Source organism: Lepisma saccharinum, chromosome 24 (genome assembly GCF_977018435.1).
Source record: "Lepisma saccharinum chromosome 24, izLepSacc3.1, whole genome shotgun sequence".
NCBI lineage: Eukaryota > Metazoa > Arthropoda > Insecta > Zygentoma > Lepismatidae > Lepisma > Lepisma saccharinum.
In genome coordinates, this window is record NC_139252.1 from 36,612,809 (window position 1) to 36,636,683 (window position 23,875).

The 23,875-nt window shown below is 42.4% G+C and overlaps 1 protein-coding gene across 5 annotated transcripts in view; it reads right to left on the reverse strand.

Moving 5' to 3' along the window:
- Positions 1–1,488: 1,488 nt before the first annotated feature.
- LOC145978040 (uncharacterized) overlaps positions 1,489–23,875 on the reverse strand; it is a 49,343-nt gene continuing 26,956 nt past the window's right edge. For 4 of the 5 annotated variants that reach the window (XR_014440648.1, XM_083110436.1, XM_083110437.1 and 1 more), the window contains 2 exons: positions 2,171–2,283; positions 1,489–1,660 (listed from right to left, as the gene is read on the reverse strand). Coding sequence is in view for 3 of the 5 variants with exons in the window: in XM_083110436.1 (XP_082966562.1) it covers positions 1,539–1,660; positions 2,171–2,283 (235 nt within the window). In the remaining 2 variants the exon portion in view is untranslated. Of the gene's footprint in view, positions 1,661–2,170; positions 2,284–3,537; positions 3,833–23,875 lie in introns of those variants that run through there. The other variant, XR_014440649.1, reaches the window with a different exon arrangement.

The following is a 23,875-nucleotide window of genomic DNA, read 5'->3' on the forward strand; positions in this document are numbered from 1 at the left end:
TTCAAAATGAGCCCAGAACAAGGTCCAGTAGCTTTATATGTTTCGGAATTGTTATCTGGTCTTAAAATCTGTTTTTAAAATAACCATAAATTCGAAGAAAATAATAAAAAAAATATGCACATTTTGCATTAAAAAACAGGAAATTCTGTTCTAAAATAGAATATTTTCAATGCCTTCACATTATGCCTAGGTATAGGTTCCTGTGAAGTAGTATGTATGTGTATGTATATATATATATATATATATATATATATATATATATATATATATATATATATATATATATATATATTGATGCGTTCACTGGTTTCAATTACTTAAACTACGGGGATCGTGACTGTGGACGCTTTAGGGGTCAGATGGTAGAGCTAGGTTACGTTTATGGTCCCCATACAATCTCACTGACAGGCTTCTGGCAGGGAGTGGAATGATTTCAAGGGATGTAGACGACGTACATCTTACCTCTCGGCCAAGCGGTTGAGTGCGGACGTCAGGCGACAGAGCACGGAGTTCTGAGTTCGACGGCCCACGTTCTTCTTGTAGAGTCATAGTGGTTGCGGTATGTGGTCTAGGTATCTCGGGTGTACTGGTGAAAGGAATCTTCTTTTTCCGTCTGGGAGTTTCCAGACCGGTTAGAAACAGGGGGTATGAAGCTGTTGCCTTAGATCTAGTTAGGGACGGGGTGGGGGGTTTATGTATTTCTGAAGCTAGTTTTAACATTTCATCAAGTGATTGATCTAATACGTCATGTAGTGATGTGTTCATTCGTTACTTGTAACTGAATAGGAATGAGGTTTAGGTTGTTTTGGTTGGATCATTGATTTACACGCTCTTAGCAAAATTTTAGATTTTTGACGTTAATGAGTATCGTTGTCGCACCCGAAATTACAGCATAAGTGCATCTCTGTCATCCGCTGATAACTGATATGAATGAAGAAGTTAATGTGGGCTGTATTGGCATGTACGGTGGAATGCAAAAGTTATGCTAAGGTTTCGCACGTTCGGCATGAATTTAAAAGCAATTTGTATGGGAGCGAATAAAATTGTTGTTGCGCCTATTGCAACTATACCATGATTCGAAACTGGGGGGTTAAAATGTTACGCGCAACTTGTACGGGAGTGTACAAAATTACAAGGTAGCCCAAAGCAACTCCACCATGATGCGTTCACTGGTTTCAATTACTTAAACTACGGGGATCGTTACTGCGAACGCTTTAGGGGTCAGATGGTAGAGCTAGGTTACGTTTATGGTCCCCATACAATATATAAGTAATACAAACACACACACATATATGAGAGGCTGAATTTTGTACACCCCAAATGAAAAACGTTCCTGCACCACTGAGTCATACCCTTTGAAATTTCGCTCAAACCAGTTTCAGAGGATCACTTACCTAACCAGGAAGCGCTGGCACGTTCAGACAGGAAAACATGGCACAGCGGTTGCCGTGGTATTAACCATCTTGTATCAAGAACAAACGAAAGTACCAATGTCATTTTATTTCAAGTAAAGCCTGAATACTACATAACTACATATTTCAACGCATGGATCCTCCGATCTTCATACACTGGTACATTCCATTAATTATTTTGCAAACAGGGTACCCAATCAGGAAACATCGGGCTTCGTCGGCTTTAGAACACTGCTCTTTCTCTTGAGCTGCAAAGAAAAAGAATAATCTCAAACACAGGATCCATTACATTTAACATCTTGACAATATTGCCAACTAAGGACTTTTTGTGCAAATGGATCAGTCGAGACTATATATGTGGGAAGTGGGCAAGGAAACTGGAATAACTTCGGAATTTGTTCAAAAGCGTATACTTTATTCCCGGGTAAATCTAATTTAGATTCGGCATGTACCAGGAACAGTGTTGCCAACTAAGCTCTCTTGGAGTTGGACCTAGTTCTTTTTCCGTACACTTAGCTGGTAAAAATAGGAAATGAACAGATGAGTGTAGATGCATAAGAGAGTTCTAAATATAGATATTTCACTCTATTTTATTTTCGCAATTTTGTCGTAAATCCTTAGCATATGCAAGGAAACTTGAGTTATGATGCACAAAATGATTCGTATTGACACGAGCCTTAAATTTCACCATGTAAAGCAAGACATACACCCACAAACATACACTGCACTCTGGACGTTGACATGCTTAATTTACTTACCCGCTATTTGAGTTGTTATTAGGCTAAATGTCAGAAGAAGAATGAAACTCCATACGTAGACCATCATGGCGTCAGTGGTCAATAGCTTTACACGGAATAACATAATTATGGAGCTGAAATAAATGGAATATTTTTAAAAAATATTTTACGATAATGGCTTCCGAATATAAATATGCGCATTAGAAACTGCAAATTATCACTTACAGTCAAGGTATTTGCACAATGTCCCTTTCTAAATACTCTACGCAGATGATTGATTCTGGGTGGCGATGACCTCAGTAACTTACTGAATCCAGGCGTGTGATTGGAGGATATGCATAATATGACTCGCTTCAAAGCTGCTGGTACCTAAAAGCAAAACTTCACCTTAACATGTCACATATGTAGTAAAAAAAATTGGGGGGGGGAACCCCTGGAAAGATCCCGCCTCCAGGCTAGGATTACAGTTTGTTCTGGGAAATATTTTGAAATATACTATATATTCTATCGTTTTTATTTATAAATACGTGTATTCACATATTTCTATAAATATTGGTAAACAGATAGTTAATCTGCATATTACATGATTAATAGTTAATATTTGTGCGTACATATTATCAGCCCAAAAACATATCTCTAATTGATTTACCCAATGTAGATGTTTTAATGTGACATTTATTTACCCTGTTTGATTATTATTATAATTAACACTACCACCAAAGAGAGAGAAAATGATGACTGTCCCCAAACTGTTAAAGGTTAGCATGGCGTGGAGTGTTCTGTTGGTCACCAGCAAAGCACGAATGTGACTTACCGGGGATCGCGACGGTAAGTCTTCATTTTTGTTATTCCGTCGGTTTTCGTTGAAAATATTTCCTGTCAGCTTGTCACTCCTGGGATGTCAGGAAGGACTGCGTGAAGACACCCAGAGATTCAACAGGAATGGGGGCAGGAAATGTTTCAAAGAAGCGTGTTTGGGATTGGTCCTAAATTGCTAGAGTTGACGAGCTGTATCTTTGCGGGTGGCCTTGGCTACTCCGCGCAGAGTGAGAGAGAGATACGTTTATGTAGTTGTTATCTACTCGCCCTTTGGGTGGTCGACAGCAAGGACAGAACTCAAGGATAATGACGCGCAGCCTGTAGCTCCTCCCCCATGCTACTGCGCAGCCGGGCTTGGGCAGGGTTCACCCGTAAAGATACAGCTCGTCAACTCTAGTAAGATACAATGAAGTCCCAAACTACATTCTTGAGAAAACAAGCTTACAATTATTCTCTGTATAGGTATTCATTATTCCTCTTGCCAGGTTCTCCTGCTGATCTTGTTCTTCGCCTCTCAGTAATATCTTGTCTGCCTTCAATTACGGCGTATGATCTACTTCTACACTCACCGGCAGGAGGCTCTCTATCCAGTCGTTACTCATTGCGTACATGATGTTCTCCGATGTCTGGTTTCGTTCCATTAGTCTCTGTGATCTTCTGATTTGTTGTTGCTGTTCAATCGACCGCCGAGGTGCTGGTGGCGGTTGTCACATATGGAAGGTACTGTTGAGCCAAGGGTCCTGGATCCCAGGGGTACCCACAGGGGTGGGATTATGGCGCAGGTTGCGTCATCGAGATTTTTGGGGTGGATTTTTTCCCTTCAAATAATATTAAGTTCAACATTTATATCTTCTTCCAAAATATATGTAAAGATTTTACACCTTAAATGCACCATATTTAATCCATTAAATGAAGAGAAGAAAACGTGTTTAAGGGTATTATCGAAGGTGGGTTGGGGGGGGGGAGATATCCAACTTTTACATATTAGGTCTTAATTAACATGTGGGTTCTGGGGGGGGAGGATTCTTAAATAAATTTCGGGGGAACAGTATCGAACTCTAGGTCTTGGATTAAGGCGGGTATTTTAGTTAGAGGGGGATTGAGCATTAAATTGAGGGGATATCCAATTATTGTGTATTGCTATTGCGGAAATTCTGGTGTGGAGACTGAGAATTAATTTTTTGAATTTAAAGGGGGAGATAGAATGCTCTTCATAAAGTGTTAAATCTTAGATTGTCAAGGGATTTCTGTAGTAGAGAGAGTTCAAACATTAAATTTTGGAGACTGTACTTAGCGATATGGTATCCACAAGTTTTCGACCCCGAATGTGCCAAAGGAGAAGCTGGAAAGCCTGCAAAGAAATGAATGTAAAAAATTTCTTCCTCGCTTCGCTCGCCATAATGTATTGCTAGGATGTGTTTGGCGCTTTAATGAGGTGAACAACGATATTCTCGATTATAATCAACGATTTTAGGGGTGGTCTTGAGTGATGGGCTCCCTGTTTAGGGGGGAGGGGCAGATCAAGTATAGTGTTCACTAAAGCTAAGAATAAAGTTACTTTCGGTAGACACGGTGTCGTAATTAAATACTTTGTGCGGATTACGATATGGTTTGAGGGCGCGAATGATATGATTTTGGGGGGTTGGGCACCCCTGCTGGGTCCAAATATCCATTATGGTTCCATTATGCTCTAAAATGCCGAAGTCTATTGCAGAATAAGTGCCGTGTATGGAGAAAAGGTCACGAGAGACGGTTGTGTGAGAACGGTGCCGGAAATTTTGAGAGGGATGAAGTGATGTGCATGATGAGGGTGGGGAAGGAAGTCAGTTTGTTGTGACGGATGACCTTGTCGAACGAGTGGTTTGCGAGCGCCGCCACTTCACAATATCGGAACTGTCTCATAAATTATGTTCTTGTACTGGGTGTACAAACCTCTTTATACGCCATCGGAAGTTTGATATCCCCAAGAGAACAAACCAAATAATACTCCAGCTCGCCGTGGGGAAATGTCGGCGGAAGAGGGACGGCTTAGGGTCATTCGAGACCATTGCGTCTGGCTGGACACTGAAACTGTTCCTCGTGCCCTTAAGTCCTCCACTGTCCTACTTTTTGCTGATACCGATCTGGCTACCCCACTCTTTATGTTCAGTGTGGATGTATACAACCAAAACAGGATTTCGTAGAATTAAGCTGAAAGGTCCAAAAGCGTAACATATTTCACTACTTACGTTTTAGTTCCTCAACGTTTCACAGAACTGTGTTCTTTAGTAGATGGGTGGAATATTTAAAAACTTGAGATGGGTGAGTGAGGAGAGAGCAGTTAAAATATAACCACGATAATGCAATCACTAACATGTTAGAGTTGCAGGCATATAAAAATTTGGATGAAGGCCAGGTATTAGATTTTATTCGTTCTAGAAGATATGCAAAAAAAGCTAGTTTTTTTCTGGAGATATTTCTGGCTAAACCTGCCTAGTATTAATTACAGTCTGCTCGTCCTTGCAGGAATTCAAGAATTATAGCCATTTACTTAGCTATATCAGCGATCAACAGGGTTCTTCGCCCTTTTATGGCCTAGCTATTGCCTACAGTAAAGTAGATAAAGGATAGTTAAGCACTAACATGCAGAACTCCGCAGAGACAACGTTGTATTGAAGCCAACTACAACTACGTAAATTCCAGTGAGAGAATTTATTTATAGTACGGATAGGCCGATTTATAGAATTTTAAGTGGTTATCGATACATATTGAGTTGGAACTTTAACCACGCCTTTTAATTTCTATATTCCAGTGTTTCAGGGCTTTGCCGATGGCGCAGCGGCAACGTTGTGGCCATATAATAGTGTCCCAAGTTCGATACCCGGTGGAGACACACATTGGTTCCGATCCCACTTTGAACTGTAGGCCCAGTCCCGATTAGCCTTACTGTGCATAAAGTTGACTTTGAGATAGGATTTTTTTTAACCTTCCCAAAGGTGTAATTGTGAGCTGATTATTGTTAGACTGGCTGTTGATTATTTAATATAATAATAAGCCTAACCTAGCTACGAAAGCATTCCACGCTTACGTCAGATGAAATACGGCACGGGGTCTGAGCGTGGTGCGATGAGTCATACCCTTGGAAATTTCGCTCAAATCAGTTTCAGAGGAGCAGTTGCCTAACCAGGAAGCGCTGGCACGTTCAGACAGGAAAACATGTTGGGAGAGAGATTACCGTGGTATTATTAACATTCTTGAATCAAGAAAGTAGTACAGGTGGCCCGGTTTGCCAACCGAAAATGAGGCTCGGTGAGGCTCGCCTTAATGGATTTCTCTCGTAAGGCATGAGCCTCATTTTCTCGCAGTGTTGCCAACTCCTCACCCAAAAAAAAATCACCAAGGTTTTTGGGTCTAACCTAACCTAAGGCAAAGAGTTGGCAACACTGCAAAGCAAGCCTCAAGCAGTGTTGCCAACTTGTTCTTGACCTATTTTTTATTTTACGACGTTTTATGCACTCAACTAACCTACAATGAGAGTAGTACAGGTGCACCGGTTCACCAACCGAAAATGGGGCTCCGTGGGGCTCGCAGTGTTACCAACTCCTCACTCGAAAAAATCACCAAGGTTTGTTTTTGGGTCTAACCTAACCTCAAGCAAGGAGCTGGCAACACTGCTTGAGGCTTTTCTCGCAGTGTGGCCAACTCCTCACTTGAAAAGTTACCAAGGTTTGTTTTTGGGTCTAACCTAACCTAAAGCAAGGAGCTGGCAATACTGCAAGACAAGCCTCAAGCAGTATTGCCAACTCGGGCAAGGCGTAGCCTTTTGGGCGTATGTTAACCTCACAATGTTGCCAACTCGGCGTAGCCTTTTACGCTGTATAATTTATTAGCTTTTTTTGTGTGTGAGTGTATATGTGTTACCAACTCGGCGTAGCCTTTTGGGTGTATGTTAACCTCACAGTGTTGCCAACTCGGCGTAGCTTTTTGGGTGTATGTCAACCTCACAGTGTTGCCAACTCGGCGTAGCTTTTTACGCTGTATAATTTTTTAGCTTTTTGTGTGTGAGTGTATATGTGTTGCCAACTCGGCGTAGCGTTTTGGGTGTATGTTAACCTCGCAGTGTTGCCAACTTGGCGTAGTTTTTTGGGTGTATGTTAACCTCGCAGTGTTACCAACTTGACGCAACCTTTTGGATGTATGTTAACCTCACAAACAGTGTTACCAACTCCTCACTCGAAAAAATCACCAAGGTTTTTGGGTCTAATCTAACCTAAAACAGCTGGCAATTTTGCTGAGGCTTGCCTTGTAGTGTTGCCAACTTACTCGAAAAGTTACCAAGATTTTTGGGTCTAACCTAACCTAAAGCAAGGAGCTGGCAATACTGCTTGAGGCCTTACAGTGCATAAAGCAATTTGCCAGCCTACTGGTATTTTTGCCATAGCTTTTTACAAAAAAAAGAGAGGAGAGAGAGGGAATAGTTAAAACAACCGACAGTATTACCAACACCTACCTACAGTTTTTTTTTCTTACTTAACAAGAACTATCTTGCTTGAGACTTAACTAATTTATATACTGACGTAACATACACACACTGGGCAATAGAGCCGACAACAAACACACACAGCCGTAAAAGAGAGAGAGGGATGGATGAATGGATGGCAACATAGTATGTGTGTGCGTGTATAATATGTAGCATTATTAACTAGAGTGTGTTGGCAACTCGCTTATAACTAAAAAAATAGAGATGCCAATATTGCTGTAAGATGAAGAGAGAGACTAAGCTGGCAACAGTGGTGAGCGAATATGCATTATTTCCAAGTTCTGGGTGCCAATGTATATCGCGACTTTTGCAAACCTCTTCGCGGGAACGATGTGCTGCACATGCATATGCGCGCGCTTCTTATTATTTTCGTATTGTGACGCAAACAAACAAATAATAATTGTTGTTTTTTTAGGATGCCTGGCCCCTAACCTCGCCAGGGTGCGTGGTGCCCAACCAAAAAGGTTCTAACGGCTGCGGCTCTAGATAACCGCACCTCTGTAGAGTTTCACGTGTTTTTTTTTTCTATCTACAATTATATTTTTCTTATATATTTTTTTTATTTTTTTATAGAGTTGATTAAAGCACATATTTGAGGAAGGCAACACCACCCATATATAAATAAACATACCCTGAAAAAAATGCGCTCCATGAAAAGTTGCCCTGTGTGCAAAAAAACTATATCGAGCAAAAATTTTGCAAGACACTGTCGCACCTGCGTGCCAGACAAGCATTTGGCTGCCACCGAACTGTGTTCTGGATGCAATAAACATATTACAATTGCGTATGCCAAAAAACATAAGCTTACTTGTTTAAGCAAAAGTACATCTGGGGCTCAACCGTCGACCAGCTCAACCAAGAGGAAGGCAGAAGCAGCCTCCATCAATGCACCACTCGCCAAGCGCGTCAAGCCTGCGATGAAAGCAGACCGGTCTGCTTTTGGACGAATATTAGGAGATTACATCCGATTGTCGGATGACTCTTGCGATGTTCGTAGCTTTTTAGAGGAGAAGCGGGCAGAGATAGTTTCTATTCTTAGTAATGCACTGGCTACGCACTCCTCCACTAAATTCTACGCATCGCTACGTTGCCGGTACAAGAAGCCGTCTGACGAAATTTACAGCTTCTGCCACAACACCAAAGCGAAAACGCTGCATCTGGCGGATGTCGACAACCTCGAGGTCATCTACAACAAGTTTGTCGAGGAGCTGCTGGTTAAACAAGAAGAACATGAAGCTGAGGGCTCAGGGGGTTCGCTGTGCGGCGAGCCTCACGAACTGTGCGTCAAACTTAGCAAGTTTGTGCCTCTCTCCGCCTCCAGCTACGTCCCCTTACCAGAAGCAATTGCGGAAAAGATGGCCGTCCTGAACATTCAGAACAGAGACGCCAAGTGCTTTCTCTGGTCGGTGCTTGCAGCGTTGCACCCTGTTCACTGGAAAAAACAACCACACCGAGTTAACCACTACCTACCCTACGAGCCAGAGCTGGAAGATGCCATTGCTGGGATCAACTACCCGGTGGAGGTCTCAGACATTCGCAAGTTCGAGGCCCGTACACACAACCCTCGGTTGGCCATCAACGTTTATGGCCTCACCGAAAACAAAAATGTGGTTTTCCCTATCCGGGTGAGCAACGTAGACGACGATAGTGCGCAGGAAATTCATCTTCTGCTTATCAAGGACGAGACCCACCACCATTACACCCTCATTCGCTCGCTCTCTCGGCTTGTTTCAAGCCAGCTGAGCAAAGACAGTCACCACATAGAAGTTTGTCCCAGGTGCTTGTCTAAATTTCGTAATCGAGAACAGCAGGATTACCAGCGCATCAGAGGTCGCAACATCGCTGCCGAGAAGCTCGCTAACCACAAGCTCTACTGCAAAGCCAACGAACCTGGGCTGGCAGACTTGCCCGAACCTGGCACCGTGGAGCGTTTCCGCAAGCACGGTGCCATGGTAGAGCACCCCGCTATCATCATCGCGGATTTCGAGGCCTTTCTCAAACCCCTGTCTACTTGCGATCCCGATCCTGAAGTTTCTTCCACCACCCCTTACCAACTCCACGAGGCATCCAGTTTCGCATACGTTGTGGTGCGACGAGATCAACACATCGTCCCCGAGCCCTACGTGTACCGTGGTCCCGACGCAGCCAAACACTTCCTCGAGAGGATGGTTGTGGAAGCCAACGAGATAGGGAAGGTGCTGTTGACCCCCAAGTCTATGCTCCCACTGTCCCCCGACGATCAACGTAGACACGACGAGGCCATCACTTGCCCTGTCTGCGTCGAGGAGTACACCACCAACAACCGTAAAGTCCATCACCACGATCACTTTAACGGTAGGTACGTTGGTCCTTGGTGCGACGACTGCAATCGCTTGGCCCGGGACCCGCGCTTCATCCCTGTGTTTTTTCACAATGGCTCGGGGTACGATTTTCACCACCTGATCAAGCATCTTGGATACGACAATGCAAGAATCAATGTCCTGGCACAAAACGAGGAGCGTTATATTAGCGTCAGCAAGTGGGTGCCGATCCCCAACTCAAAAAGCAGGAGCATCGAGCTTCGCTTCCTCGACTCCCTGAGGTTCCTCTCGGCTAGCCTCGATGCTCTCGCAGGGAAGCTTAGCGACAAGCAAATGCTCATTACCTCTGCGAATTTTCCAAACTTGGACGCCAGTCTCTTCAGGCGTAAGGGGGTCTACCCCTACGAATACGTCACCGACTCTACCAAGTTTGCGGAGACGTCGCTTCCTCCTCGAGCAAACTTCTATAGCAAGCTGCGAGGCTCGGGCATCTCTGAGGATGACTATAACCATGCTCAGTCCATGTGGCGCGAGCTGGATTGCCAAAATCTCGGGGACTACCACGATGCGTACCTCAGACTTGATGTGACGCTCCTCGCCGACGTGTTCCAGACGTTCCGGGCGACTGCAATGAACATCTACCACCTGGATCCCGCCTACTTCTATAGTCTCCCCGGACTGGCATGGTCAGCCATGTTTCTGGTGACGAAAATCAAGCTGGAGCTTCTTTCGGACGTGGACATGATGCTGTTTGTGGAACGTGCCAAGCGGGGTGGAATGGTCCAGGTGTCGCAACGGCACGCGCGCGCCAACAACCATCACATGGCTACTGGCTACGACTCCACCCAACCGTCAAGCTACATCATGTACACGGACGTGAATAACTTGTACGGGCACTCCATGATGCGGCCACTCCCCTTTAGAGGGTTCGAGTGGGCTGATCCTTCCGAATTCGACATCGAAAACTTCGACGATTCGGAACATGGGTTCTTCGCCGAGGTGAACCTTGAGTTCTCCGAGGAGCTGCAGGATTCGTTCTGCGATCTCCCCCCTGCACCCGAGTTCAAGTGTCCACCCGATTCCAACCAGAAGAAGCTCGTAATGGATTTCGAACCCAAGAAGAATTACGTCCTGCACTACCAGAATCTCCGGTGGTTGATGCGGCGAGGGGTCACAGTCCACGCAGTTCACCGCATCCTCAAGTTCGAGCATTCTCCATGGTTGCGTCCATATATTGAAGTCAACACTGAACACCGCACCGCAGCCACGTCCGAGCTTGATAAGGATTTCTTCAAGTTAATGAATAATGCGGTGTTTGGCAAGACCATGGAGAATGTACGGAATTGGGTGGACATAAAATTGGTGACGAGGAAAGAGCGATGTCGTCAGCTTGTTGCAAGTCCATTGTTCAAGTCTCGAACAATCTACAACGAGCAGCTGGCTCTGATTCACATGAAGCAAGGTGTGGTGAAGCTCAACAAGCCCATCTACGTTGGAGCCACTGTTCTGGATCTGAGCAAGCTCCACATGTTCGAGACGTACTACGACACATTACGTCCACACTACGCCCACAACATCTCGCTTCTCTACACGGACACGGACAGCTTGGTGTACCACGTTCGCACAGCCGACGCATACGGGGATATAGCCACAGCTCCATCTTTCATTGAGCTTTTCGACACGTCGGGCTATCCCCAGCCGAACCAGTACGGAATCCTGGCTCGCAACAAAAAGGTGCCTGGCAAACTCAAAGACGAGAAGGACGGAGACGTGATTCTCGAGTTTGCAGGTCTTCGCGCCAAGGCCTATACTATCAAAGCCGAGGGCAGTGTTACCAAGAAGGCCAAGGGTGTCGGCAGACAGGTGGTTCGGGAGCATCTCACATTCGAGGACTTCGTGGATTGCCTCAAGACCGGGTCGTCGGTTCTAAGAGCAGAACAGCGCATCCAGAGCGTCGACCATGTGTTAACCACCAACAAAGTGAGGAAGATTGCCCTGGATCCCAACGACGACAAGAGGTGCGTTCTCCAATGTGGAATCCACACATTGCCGTGGGGGCACTATCGCTTAGCAGAAAGCAAAACCTGCAACATGTGCCTATCTTCAACAGAAGATTCATAAAAACAAAACAAACAAAAAAAAACAAAAAAAAATCATTTTGTTAGTCATTAAAAAAAAAACACTGACAGTCATTACAAAAAACTTTGACTGTATTTTAAATAACCAGCATAATATGAATCTCTTTGGTTTCCGAAAACAAACCAACATGGAGGCTGTACACCACACGACGACAGATCATGAATTTCTACCTTCCATGTTAACTAAACTCAACGGTCTACTGATTGTTCACCTTAACAGCATTTGGACGAAATTGGATGACGATGTGGGCAAGATGTTTTACGTCTTCAACAACAATTTACATTTTTACAAAATTCCGATCGATGGAAAACTTCAAATCACCGTGAATCCGGAAAACGTAGGCGAAATCAAAATATCTACCGGCAAGAACATTTTTCGAATCAAGCACGACAAGATGCTTTCTAACATTACGTACGATGTTTCCGCAGGAGATTACCTGTACGTCGAACTCCTCGGAGATTACGACAAACTCATTCCTCTCTTCGTAGAATTACGAATCGTCTATCCTATTATAAATAACCGTTAACCAAAATGCCTAACGATATTTTCGGCAACACTAAGCGTGTAGACCATGCAGAAGAGATTCTTATGTTGGATGTCCGAATTAAAAAGTTGAGGAGCGATTTGATCGCTTTGCAGGAGACCTTAAACAAAAGTTTAGAGTCGGAGATCGCTACGCTCCAAACGCAATGTCTCGACCCCATTCTGAAAATCGATTCCGAACTGAAAACGCTCATAAAAAATTATGTGGACGTACCTTCTTACGACAACGTTCAAAATATACAGTTGAGCGTGGATAAGCTTCAAAATGATTTGGCCAAACTACAACAATTTCAATCGAAAAATGAAGATTTGGAAAAATTGAAACTCGAAATCGAAGAACGAACTTCGGCAATAGAAAAGAATTTTTCTGAACTTCAAACCGTCGTGAAGGATATTGATGTAGAACGTTTGCACGTCGTTGTTTCCAAATTACAAGAAGAATTCGCCGGCACATTGGAAGAAATTAAATCCAAGTTGCAGACTTTGGAAGATACCATGACGAACCTACCATCGTCGGACGAACTGCAGGTCATCGGCAAAAGCGTCGCGAACATAAAAATTCAATTGGAGGCTTATCAAGATTTCGAACACATTCAAACCACCATCGCTACGCTTCAGGCATCTCTGGAGTTGATCAGCGAAGAAATTAAAAATATTCACGCTGAAGCGAGCGCGTTGACGAGCATACAAGACACGTTGAGCACGGTTCAGCAGAAGATCGAATATTTGGAAAATTTGAACGTCGAATCGAATCTTGCTCATTTTCATCACGTACTGGACAACATACAGGCCGACTTGGAATCGTTACGGACGAGCGTACCTTCGAGCGAAGATTTGGAAAAATTGAAAACGGCTGTGACGGCACTATCCGATTCGAGCGACATCAAAAGTTCGTTGAGCGATCTCGAGAGTAGGGTGGCCAATCTCCCCACCTCCAAAGAATTGCACGCTTTGAAAAGGAACATATCACGTATGCTGAAACGACTGGAAACAGAAACGGCGAACGTGGAACAGATTCGAGACGAACTTGCTTCGCTGGTGTCGACGTTGCCCACTTCGCAGAGCGTCGCCGACCTTCACACGCAGTTTACCGAGATGCGAAGCATCGTGAACGATCTTACCGAGAAAAGTTCGAAATTGAATCAAGTCGAGAATCTTCAGAGTATCGTCGTCAACATCAGAGATCAAGTTGGAGTGCTGGAATCCACGCAGGAATCGACGCTGGCCTCTTTCGGTACCAAGCTGCAAGAACTCAACGAAAACTTCAAGCAGTTGAACGTGGAAGTGAAAATCAAACCGTCATTTTCTACTGTAACGGATACCATAGCCGAACATTTGTTGCCCTTACAAAATACACTGGGACAGCTTCACAGCAACCTCGTTAGCGTCGATACTAAATTCGCTAAACTGCATTCTCTGCAAGCCATCGAAATTAACAGCGTACCCAATCAACAGAGAATCTCCACTTTCGTCGAAGGTAACAAACTGTACATGTTGCATCCTTATCATCCGTACTACAAGTTTCTCCTCGATGGCACGATTCAGATAAATGAATTTTCGTACTGGTCTCACGGCAGAAAAGCTAGCGTTCCCACCATGACCTTGATATCGAATCGCGGTGTCCAGAAAGCAGGAAATATTCCTCTGGCACGTTGGAACGAAACGCGCAACATATATGAAATACACGAAGACGAAGATCTCACCGTTTTCGACGTGAGTGCCGGCGATAAGCTGATCATTCAAAACACGAGCGAAGTGCCACCTTCTTTGAATCCCATCACGCTGGTGCTTCTCTTCAAACGTAATCTCTAAAAATGTCTAGGCAAGCCATCGTCGAAGAATTGCATAAACCTGCACGCCGCAACTACGAACGTTTGGCGGTGGTGACCAAGGGAATCGACGACCTCTGGCAAAGTGACCTCGTGGAGATGAGTAGCGGCAATCTAAAAAATGTGCATAAATTGAACAAGGGCAACAAGTACCTCCTCACCGTCATAGACACGTTTTCGAAATTCGCATGGGCTTTACCTTTGAAAGCCAAAACGGGAACGTGCGTCACGGAAGCATTCAAGACAATTTTTCGCGAAAGCGGCAGACGGCCACGGTTTTTGCAAACAGACAACGGTAAAGAATTTTACAACGCCGTATTCCAAAAGTTTATTCAAAAACATGACATTCGGCATTATTCAACCTTCAGTCACATCAAAGCCAGCATCGTGGAAAGATTTAATCGAACCTTGAAAACACACATGTGGAAACGATTCACGCTTCGGGGAAATTACAAATGGGTCGACATACTGCCGGAACTCGTCGACACTTATAATAATACAGTACACAGAACCATAGGCATGAAGCCAGCTGACGTTACGAAATCCGACGAGCAGCGTTTAATTTCTTCAGTTTACTGTCCAAAGTACACTCCCGCGACTACCAAGAAGTCAAAATTCAAAATTGGAGACCAGGTGAGGATCAGCAAATTCAAACGCACCTTCGAGAAGGGGTTCACAACAAATTGGAGTACGGAACTTTTTACGGTGGTTCGAGTTTTACCCGGAAACCGACACACGTATATAATAAAAGATAGTAGCGGCGAGATTTTGAAAGGAAGATTTTACGAAGAGGAACTCTCTAAAACAAAACATCCCAACACGTACCTCATCGAGAAAGTATTGCGTAGAAAAGGTGACAAACTATTGGTGAAATGGCTGGGGCTTCCGGAAAAGAGTTGGATCGACGCGAACGAAGTGATTCTATGAGTGCGTGGAATGTCGTGAAACGTCTACCTGATTCGGAAAATCAAACGAAAAAAAAAGAACGGCGAGTTGCTTCCCGACAGCATCCGTTGTCTAATCGTAGGCCCTTCAGGGTGTGGGAAAACGACACTGCTCGTGGACAATTTTCTCCTCGCACCGAATTGGTTAGATTGGAAGAACAGGCACCTCTACGTATTTTCGAAAAGTCTCGAACAAGCGAAATACCAGCAACTGATAAAACTGTACGATGGTCTGGACATTGCAACTTTCGCATCTGAAATAAAACCACTCGACGATTGTCGTGAAAATTCAGTCGTTGTGTTCGACGATGTCATCCTGGAAAATCAAAATGAAATTCGCAACTTTTTCACGCAAGGTCGTCACAAAGGAATGGATTGCTTCTTCCTAGCTCAAACGTTTTCCAAAATTCCAAAACAGTTAGTACGCGACAACGCTAATTTCATATGTTTGTTTCGTCAAGATCACACCAACCTCAAGCACGCGTACGATGACTACGTAGGCGGAGACATGAACTACAATCAATTTTCGGAACGCTGCTGCTCCCACTGTTGGAACAGTGACGATTTCGGATTCGCGACGATCGACATGACGAGAAAACCCAACGACGGAAAATACAGAAACAAAATCAACGACTTTCTAAACGTTGCAACGTTGTGAGAAACGACATGTATAAATAACGTTATGGCGAAACGAAAAATCGAAGACGAAAATCTCAAGTTGCGAAACTACCTCGCGAAACGCTTCAAAGGTTGGAAATCCGAGAATCGCGGATTCTACGAAGAGAAGAAACGTCAAGATCAACCTGTGATCGATGCCATCAGCGATCTAGGTAAAGAAATTAAAGGCGTCACAGAACAAAATAAAAATTTGATCAACGAACTTGTACCACTTGCAGCTAAAAGTTACACCGTACCCACGCCTATTTCGAGCATTCCTTCGACACCATTCGAACTGAAGGACGTACCGGCACGACGTCGAGCCATAGGTAGCACGCCGTCGTCTTTGGATAAAATCGAGTTGGGACCTTTGGCACGAGACTACCTGAGCACGGGCAAGTTCGACAAGGATGAAGTGTTCGGATTGTATCCGAGCATGGAGAGTAACGAAGGTGGTGGTGTGGTTTGGAAGATTGGAAAATCGAAAGTTACCTTCGAAGGTAACGACATTAAAATTAATTTAGGCGACAAGGATAGTTGGAACAGGTATCCGGGTACGGTGGGACTGTGGGAACTCGTTGCCAAAAAGCAGCCGAAGGATTACACCGACGAAGATTACCAGAGTTACAAGGAAATTTTGATCATGACGGATGCCTTATACCAAAACAACGACGCTACGCAGAATAGGGTGAAATCGAGCAGCGGCGAGAAGTACAGAAATCTCATCAAGCCGATATGGAACCAGGTGAAAACAGGCAGCGGCGTCAAACTCTACAACACCCTGCCCAAAGAGTTTGTGTGGGTGGACGACGTGCGCAAGCTCATAGACAGGTTGTTGGTTATTGCAGGAGAGGAGAATGCAGGCAATCGTAATTTCTACAACGAGAAGGTTGGCATCGTGGACATGATCAGCACGAAACTTTCCAACTTCATCGTGAACGACGACAAGGGCATAGGTTACCTCATCAAAATTATCAACACGCTGCCTCCGAGATTCTGGAACGTTGCCGAAGGAAAAGGACTCGTGAACGACATCATCAACAAGTTACCTTTCGAGATGCATTTACCTGGCTACCAGTACTGCGGACCAGGTACCAAACTCGAGAAAAGATTGGAGAGAGGAGACAAGGGTGTGAATCTGTTGGACGCCGCATGCAAAGATCACGACATCGCTTACAACACCACTCGCACCGATCTGGATGCACGTCACGAAGCAGACAGAAAGTTAGAGCACGCAGCTTTCGAAAGATTCGTTAGCAGAGACGCTTCGCTGGGAGAAAGAGTTGCAGCACTGGGCACCACCATCGTCATGAACACGAAACAAAAACTTGGATGGGGTGTGTAGAAATAAAAGAATTCTCGAACCGTGAAAAAAATTTCTTCGGTATATAAATAACAGTAGTGGGAAAGTATATAGGATAAACCCACAAAAGGAAGAGCTCCCCCCAAGCAGAATTGTCTACACTTAAACCTAGCTCAACATGCCCATATGAGCTTTTTGCTCAAGTGTAGCACCCCCTCTAATCCAAGAATTTTGTAAAAAAGCCCTCTCAGAAAGGAAGAGCCTCTCAGATTGATGTGTCTATACTTACAAAAAGGCACTTCTGTGAGATTGTTGTCCATAAACTTGTCAAAATTGGCCACACTCAAAACTAGGCCAAGACACACACACATATACACCTATATACACACATATTTACTTCCTGTTTAAGTTCAATTGGACCTCAACCTCAACTTGCATATCCAATATTAAAACAATGTAATATGCAGAGACCCTCTAGAATTGCTCCGTGACTCTCTCATTTCTCACATCATAAACATATGATTTTTCTCCTATGAGAATAACACTACATATGGTGTCATCAGGTAATGCCTCATGAAATTCACAGATAATTTTAATGTTTGTCCTGTCATTCACCATAACTTGTTTCCTTTTTGAAGCATTGATTACAAACATGGGTCTCTGTGCCTTGAATTCATCTGGTGTGTAATACATATCCGTATTGCCAGTAGTGACTCTCTTGAAAGCCGAAAATGCCTCATATAATTTGAGGAAATCATTCTTGGACATGTCTAAATTATAATTCTCTCTGGGAAAGACCTCATTTCTGCCATTTTTAAGATATATGTTCTTGATGTTGCAGCTATCAAATTTACTTGAATTTTTTTCCTGATTGTTGTGTCTCCCAGTCTGAAACAGTACCACCACAAAATCAGGCATGTCAAATTGAATACTGGAGAATGAATTTGTAGCATCAAACTCATAATATGTACCAGATGCGGGCTTCTGTACGCATTGATATGTATAAAATTGTAGAGGAATCTGTGGATTTTTTAGAATATCAGCTTTGTATTTAAGACCATAACTGGCCTCATACTCAACAACAGGGATTCTTAACTCCATAGTCTGAATAATGCATTTGCCTGCATCTGGTAGGGTATTAGGCAGAGCTTCTCCTGTAGAGTTTATTGCACTGTACCTCATCAAGGCATTATTATCATTTGCAGCTCTTCTAAATGTGATTCTTAACCCACCCTTCCACATAATTTCTTTGTAATCCGAGAAGAATCCTGGCAATAGGCGCATCGGGAACAGCACTGTGTGGTTCTTAGATAATATCTTATCACCAGCCTCGAATCCTCCTATTTTGTAGTATGAAGCCTCGGTTTTGGATAATTTTAATGTGGCCAAAGCTGTGGAGGTAATGCCGGGATAATCCACTCTGTTTATAACAACGCCATGCTTTCTGATCTCAATTTCAGAGAATAGATGTGGCACAAAATTGTCTACCAATCTTATATTAGAATTTGCCGGATAATCTGTACCATCGAGCTTTACAACATCAAATTTGATGTATAGATCTGCTCTGTGAGGGTGTATAAATCCATCCCCTACATCAAGATCAACCTCAATTTCTGTGTTGGGTTGATTTAAATTTGCAAATGTCCTCCTGTTTGGAGGGAATGATTGTAGCTCATAACTCTCAATATTTTCCATTGTATGTATTTTTATTTAAATGTTAATCTCTATGATTGCAGTTGTTGTGGCTCCAGCAAAATCAACTAATTCTTCTTTTTCATTAGTGACCATCAATTCAATATTATCTATTCTGTTATGACACACAGGAAAATATAATGTTGGGGATGGATTGTAGATAATGGGCTCCATGAATTCAGAATTAGGCTTGAATGTTGCAATGATGCCTGTTTGTTTGTGAGAGCCTATGCCATTTGATTTGGTGATCATACCCTCAGCCACATTACAGTGAATATTCAGAGTCTCTATGGCTAAGAATTTAGGTATATTCATAGCAGTGTGTTTGATGCCTGGTTCAAGTTTTGTGTTGTTCTCAAAGCCTAACAGCTCTCCAATAGTAGCCAGATCCACTGTTTCTGTGGCAGATACAATCTCTACTCTGTGAGTGACAGAATTTTGACTTAAAACTACACCTCTGGGTAATTGAGCATTTAGAGTGGAGAGATTATACTGCCCTGGAGTGATGACAATTTTTTCATCCCCAACTGCAATTGTATTGTTGTGGTGTGTAATATTGGGGATTAGGTACATGCCATAAAATGCTCTGAGAGCTATTGTTTTGGGATACACTATGTCATCATGCAATTTGAGTTTCAATATTGAATTTTGGCTGGTGAGATGGAATACCCCCATGATGTTTCAAATACCACAAGGCTTTTTGAAAATCTTCAATTGATGGTTTATTTATTTGAGACATATATCTAAGAACAGATAAACACAAATGTCCACAATTAACATCTTTGAAGTTTTGAACACGGGCATTATTGTAATAAAGATTAGATGAATTTAGATATTTTATTAAATTTTCAGGTGGAACACCTCCAAATGAATCAAACACAAATGCCTCATTTTTTAAATATTTAAGATAGCAGATCCAGTGAGTGCCCTGATTTTTGTACTCATCCAAATTAACAATGCCACACTCTTTGTTGAGTGGTTGTTCCGGTAAAGAATCAGACATGTACACACCTCTAAAATGTTTGATGCCCAGTGGCTTGATTAAAGCTTCAATATCTTGGTTTGTAAGCGGCTCTTGTTTTTTTTAAACTTATTCATGGCTCTCTTAACACCTTTGCCTTGTTTCTCTATTGCCAGGTTATGGCGCTTCTGCTCATCTAATTCTGCCCTATTTTTCTTGGCATCTATTACTGTTTTTGCTATGGCAGCTGAACCCCCAGCCAAGCTCCCAACAGCCCCGAGAGCAGCTAAGATGGCAGGGATGGTAAATATAAATCCCCCCACATGTGATTTTTTTCTTGATTGCTGTAATTTTTTTAATTGGGGGGTGCTAAGCAACAATTTCATACCATGACCCTTTGCAATACAAGAATTTTTTTTCTTGCGCTGCTTCTTGGTCAAAAGACTGTCAATAGTTTTAAGAGATTTGAGACCTGCATAAGGAATTTGATACATAACACCCTTGGCCTTCATTGTAGGTTTATTATATACATATTCACAACCCCCACCCCAATTTTTGTTTGGTATTCATAGCTATGGTGGTTCCCAATGCTGCTATTTTTTCACTTAAAGAAGCATCTTTGCTTACAAATCTGCCAAATGCAGCCTCTTCTAATTTCTTGTCTGCAACATGTCTCTTGTCAAGATCAGAATGTGTGTTGTATGCTATGTCATGGTCTCTACAAGCAGCATCTAGGGGATTAACACCAGGATCCCCTCTGTTTAATCTATGATCCAGTTTTGTGCCTGGACCACAATACTGATAGCCTGGAATATGCAGTTCAAATGGCAACTTGTTTATAATGTCATTAACAAGGCCCCGACCCTCAGAAATATTCCAAAATTTAGGTGGTAGAGTATTAATAATTTTTATGAGATATCCAATCCCCTTAGTGTCATTCACTATAAAATTAGACAATTTGGTGCTTATCATATCCATAATTCCAACCTTTTCATTGTAAAAATTGTGGTTCCCAGCATTTTCCTCCCCAGCTATCACCAATAACCTATCTACAAGTTTCCTGACATCATCAACCCACACAAATTCTTTGGGCAGGGTGTTGTATTGTTTGATTCCACTGCCAGTCTTGATCTGTGACCATATGGGCTTGATTAAATTGTTGTATTTTGCCCCACTGCTAGACTTGACTCTTTTTTGTGTGGGATCATTGTTCTGGTATAGAGCATCTGATTTTATTAATATTTCTTTGTAATCCTCATAATCCTGATCTGTATAGCTGCCAGGCCTTTTCCTAGTCATCAGTTCCCATAATCCAGGTGTTCCGGCATATTTAACAAAAGCACCTTTTTCTCCAAGTCGAGATTCTGAATATACAATTATATCATCTCCCATAAATGTTACTCTGAAATTGCCAATTCTATGTATGATGCTGCCATCAAGCTCTGTGTCAGCATATAAGCCAAACACTTCATCTTTATTGTCTTTAGGTGTTGTTAAATATTTTTGAGCAAGAAGACCCAATTCAATAGGATCCTGACTAGCCTCAATTCTTCTAGGAGCAATAGGACTAGGTGTATGAATACTGGAAAGTGGGGTGAATGGATAATCTAATATGTTCCTTGCAGCTACAGGTACAAGCTCTGTGAGCAAATTTTGATTTTGCTCTGTAACAGTTTTGATATTCTTACCTAAATTATTAATAGCATCAATTACAGGCTGTTCTGTTTGTTTGTGTTTTTCATAAATTCCACGGTTCTCTGATTTCCATCCCTTAAATCTTTTTACAAGATAATCTCTTAACTTAAGATCATCAACGATTGGCCTTTTCATGTTTATTTATATTTCAATGTCTAGAAAATTGTTGATTTTATTTCTATATTTGCCACTATTGGGTGTTCTTGTCATATCAATTGTGACAAACCCATAACTGTCCTGGTTCCAGCACCTACTGCAAAACTTGGAAAAATCATTGTAGCTCAAGTCCCCACCTACATATTCATCATGTATGTGTTTGAGGTTGGTATGGTCTTGATGAAATATACATATAAAATTGCTGTTGTCTCGGATCAGCTGCTTCGGTATTTTTGAAAAAGTCTGTGCCAGGTAGAAGCAATCAATGTTTTTGTGTCGGCCCTGTGTAAAGAAGTTTCTAACCTTGTTTTGATTATCCAGTATAATGTCATCAAACACAACAACAGAATTATCGAGACATTCATCAAGTGGCTTAACATCTGGTTCAAAAGTGGCTATATCCAATCCATCATATAGCTTCATCAGCTGCTGATATTTTAATTGTTCCAAGCTCTTAGAAAATACATACAAGTGCCTGTTTTTCCAATCTAACCAGTTGGGTGCCAATAAAAAATTATCAACTAATAGTGTAGTTTTACCACAAGCAGATGGCCCAACAATAAGACACCTAATATTATCAGGTAGCAACACTCCATTTCTCTTATTCTGTTGTTCAGGTTCTGGCAGCCTTTTTATAACATCCCAGGTGTTCATATTATTATTTTGTTTGCATCGATCCAGCTGTTTTCCGGATGACCCAGCCATTTGACAAGTAACTTGTTGCCTTTTCTGCGGATGATTTTTTCTATGAGATATGTGTCAGGCTGTTTAGTTTTGCTGAGCTCTTGTTCATAGAACCTGCCTTTGAGAATTTCTCCTCGGTGATCCTTTATTATATATGTGTTAAGGGTCCCGGGTTTAACTTGAACCACTGTAAATAATTCAGTGCTCCAGTTTCTTGTGAAGCCTCTCTTGAATAAGTGCTTATATTTGCTTATTCTTACTTGATCCCCCACCCTGTATTTGGCCTTTCTTGTTGTTGGCTGATATTTAGGATAATAAACAGTGCTGATCAATTTTTGCTCATCAGATGAAGTTACTTCAGAGGGTTTCATGTTGATTGTGGAATGGACAGAATTGTTATATTTATGTAGAAGTTCTGGAAGAATATTAACCCATTTATAATTACCTTGCAGTGTGAATTGTTTATACATAAGATTTTTTAGGGTTCTGTTGAATCTCTCTACAATTGAGGCCTTGAGATCACTGTAACTCGAGTAATGTTTTATTGCCTGGCTTTTAATAAATTGTTGAAACACTGAATTATAAAATTCTTTGCCATTATCTGTTTGCAAATAGCGCGGGGATCTTCCACTCTGATTGATGATTGTTCTCATGGCTTCTGTAACACATGCCCCAGTCTTGGATTTGAGTGGCACAGCCCAGGCAAATTTTGAAAATGTGTCTATTACAGTGAGTAGATACTTGTAGCCCTTGTTGATTTTGTCTAAGTTTTTCAACTGCCCACTTGCCATTTCAATCAAGTCGCTTTGCCATAAATCATCTATGCCCTTTGTGACTACTGGGAGTCTCTTATAATTATGTCGGGCTTGTCTGTGTAATTCATCAACAATAATTTGTCTAGACATAATATGTAAACAAGAATATTGCAACTATGGGGTGTTCAGCAGCTGAGACTGCAGGATTTTCTAAATATAATTTGTCCCCTATTTGTATTTTAAATTCCAGAGTGCCATCATCTTCAGTATAGGCTGTTTCTAATGTATTGGGGTCTGTAAAATCCTCTAATTCTACACTGGTGATTTTTGGTTTGTTATCAGCATTTGTTATTGATAAGGTGGGGTAGTGGTGTGCCTGTGGCTGAAGCCAATATTTGATCTTGAATGGTCTCAATGTGCCCCCAACAAAAAACTGATAATAAAATTGTGCAGGGGATAGCATATATATTTTCCCACCTGGTGTAAATGGAGAATCATATTCTTTGTTGGGGATGCTGTACAATTCAAGAATTACTGTATGTTTTGGATTCTCGATTATGCCTGTTATTTCCTTTTCTGCTGTGAGCAATCTGCTTGTTACAGATTCAAGGTGCTCATTGATGGTTCTAACAATCTCATCGTGCCCAGGCTTGATTCTTATGTCAACAGCAAGTTTTTTGTATTGTTGCACAATTTCTTGAAGCTGGGTGGCAAAAACAGACAGAGCATT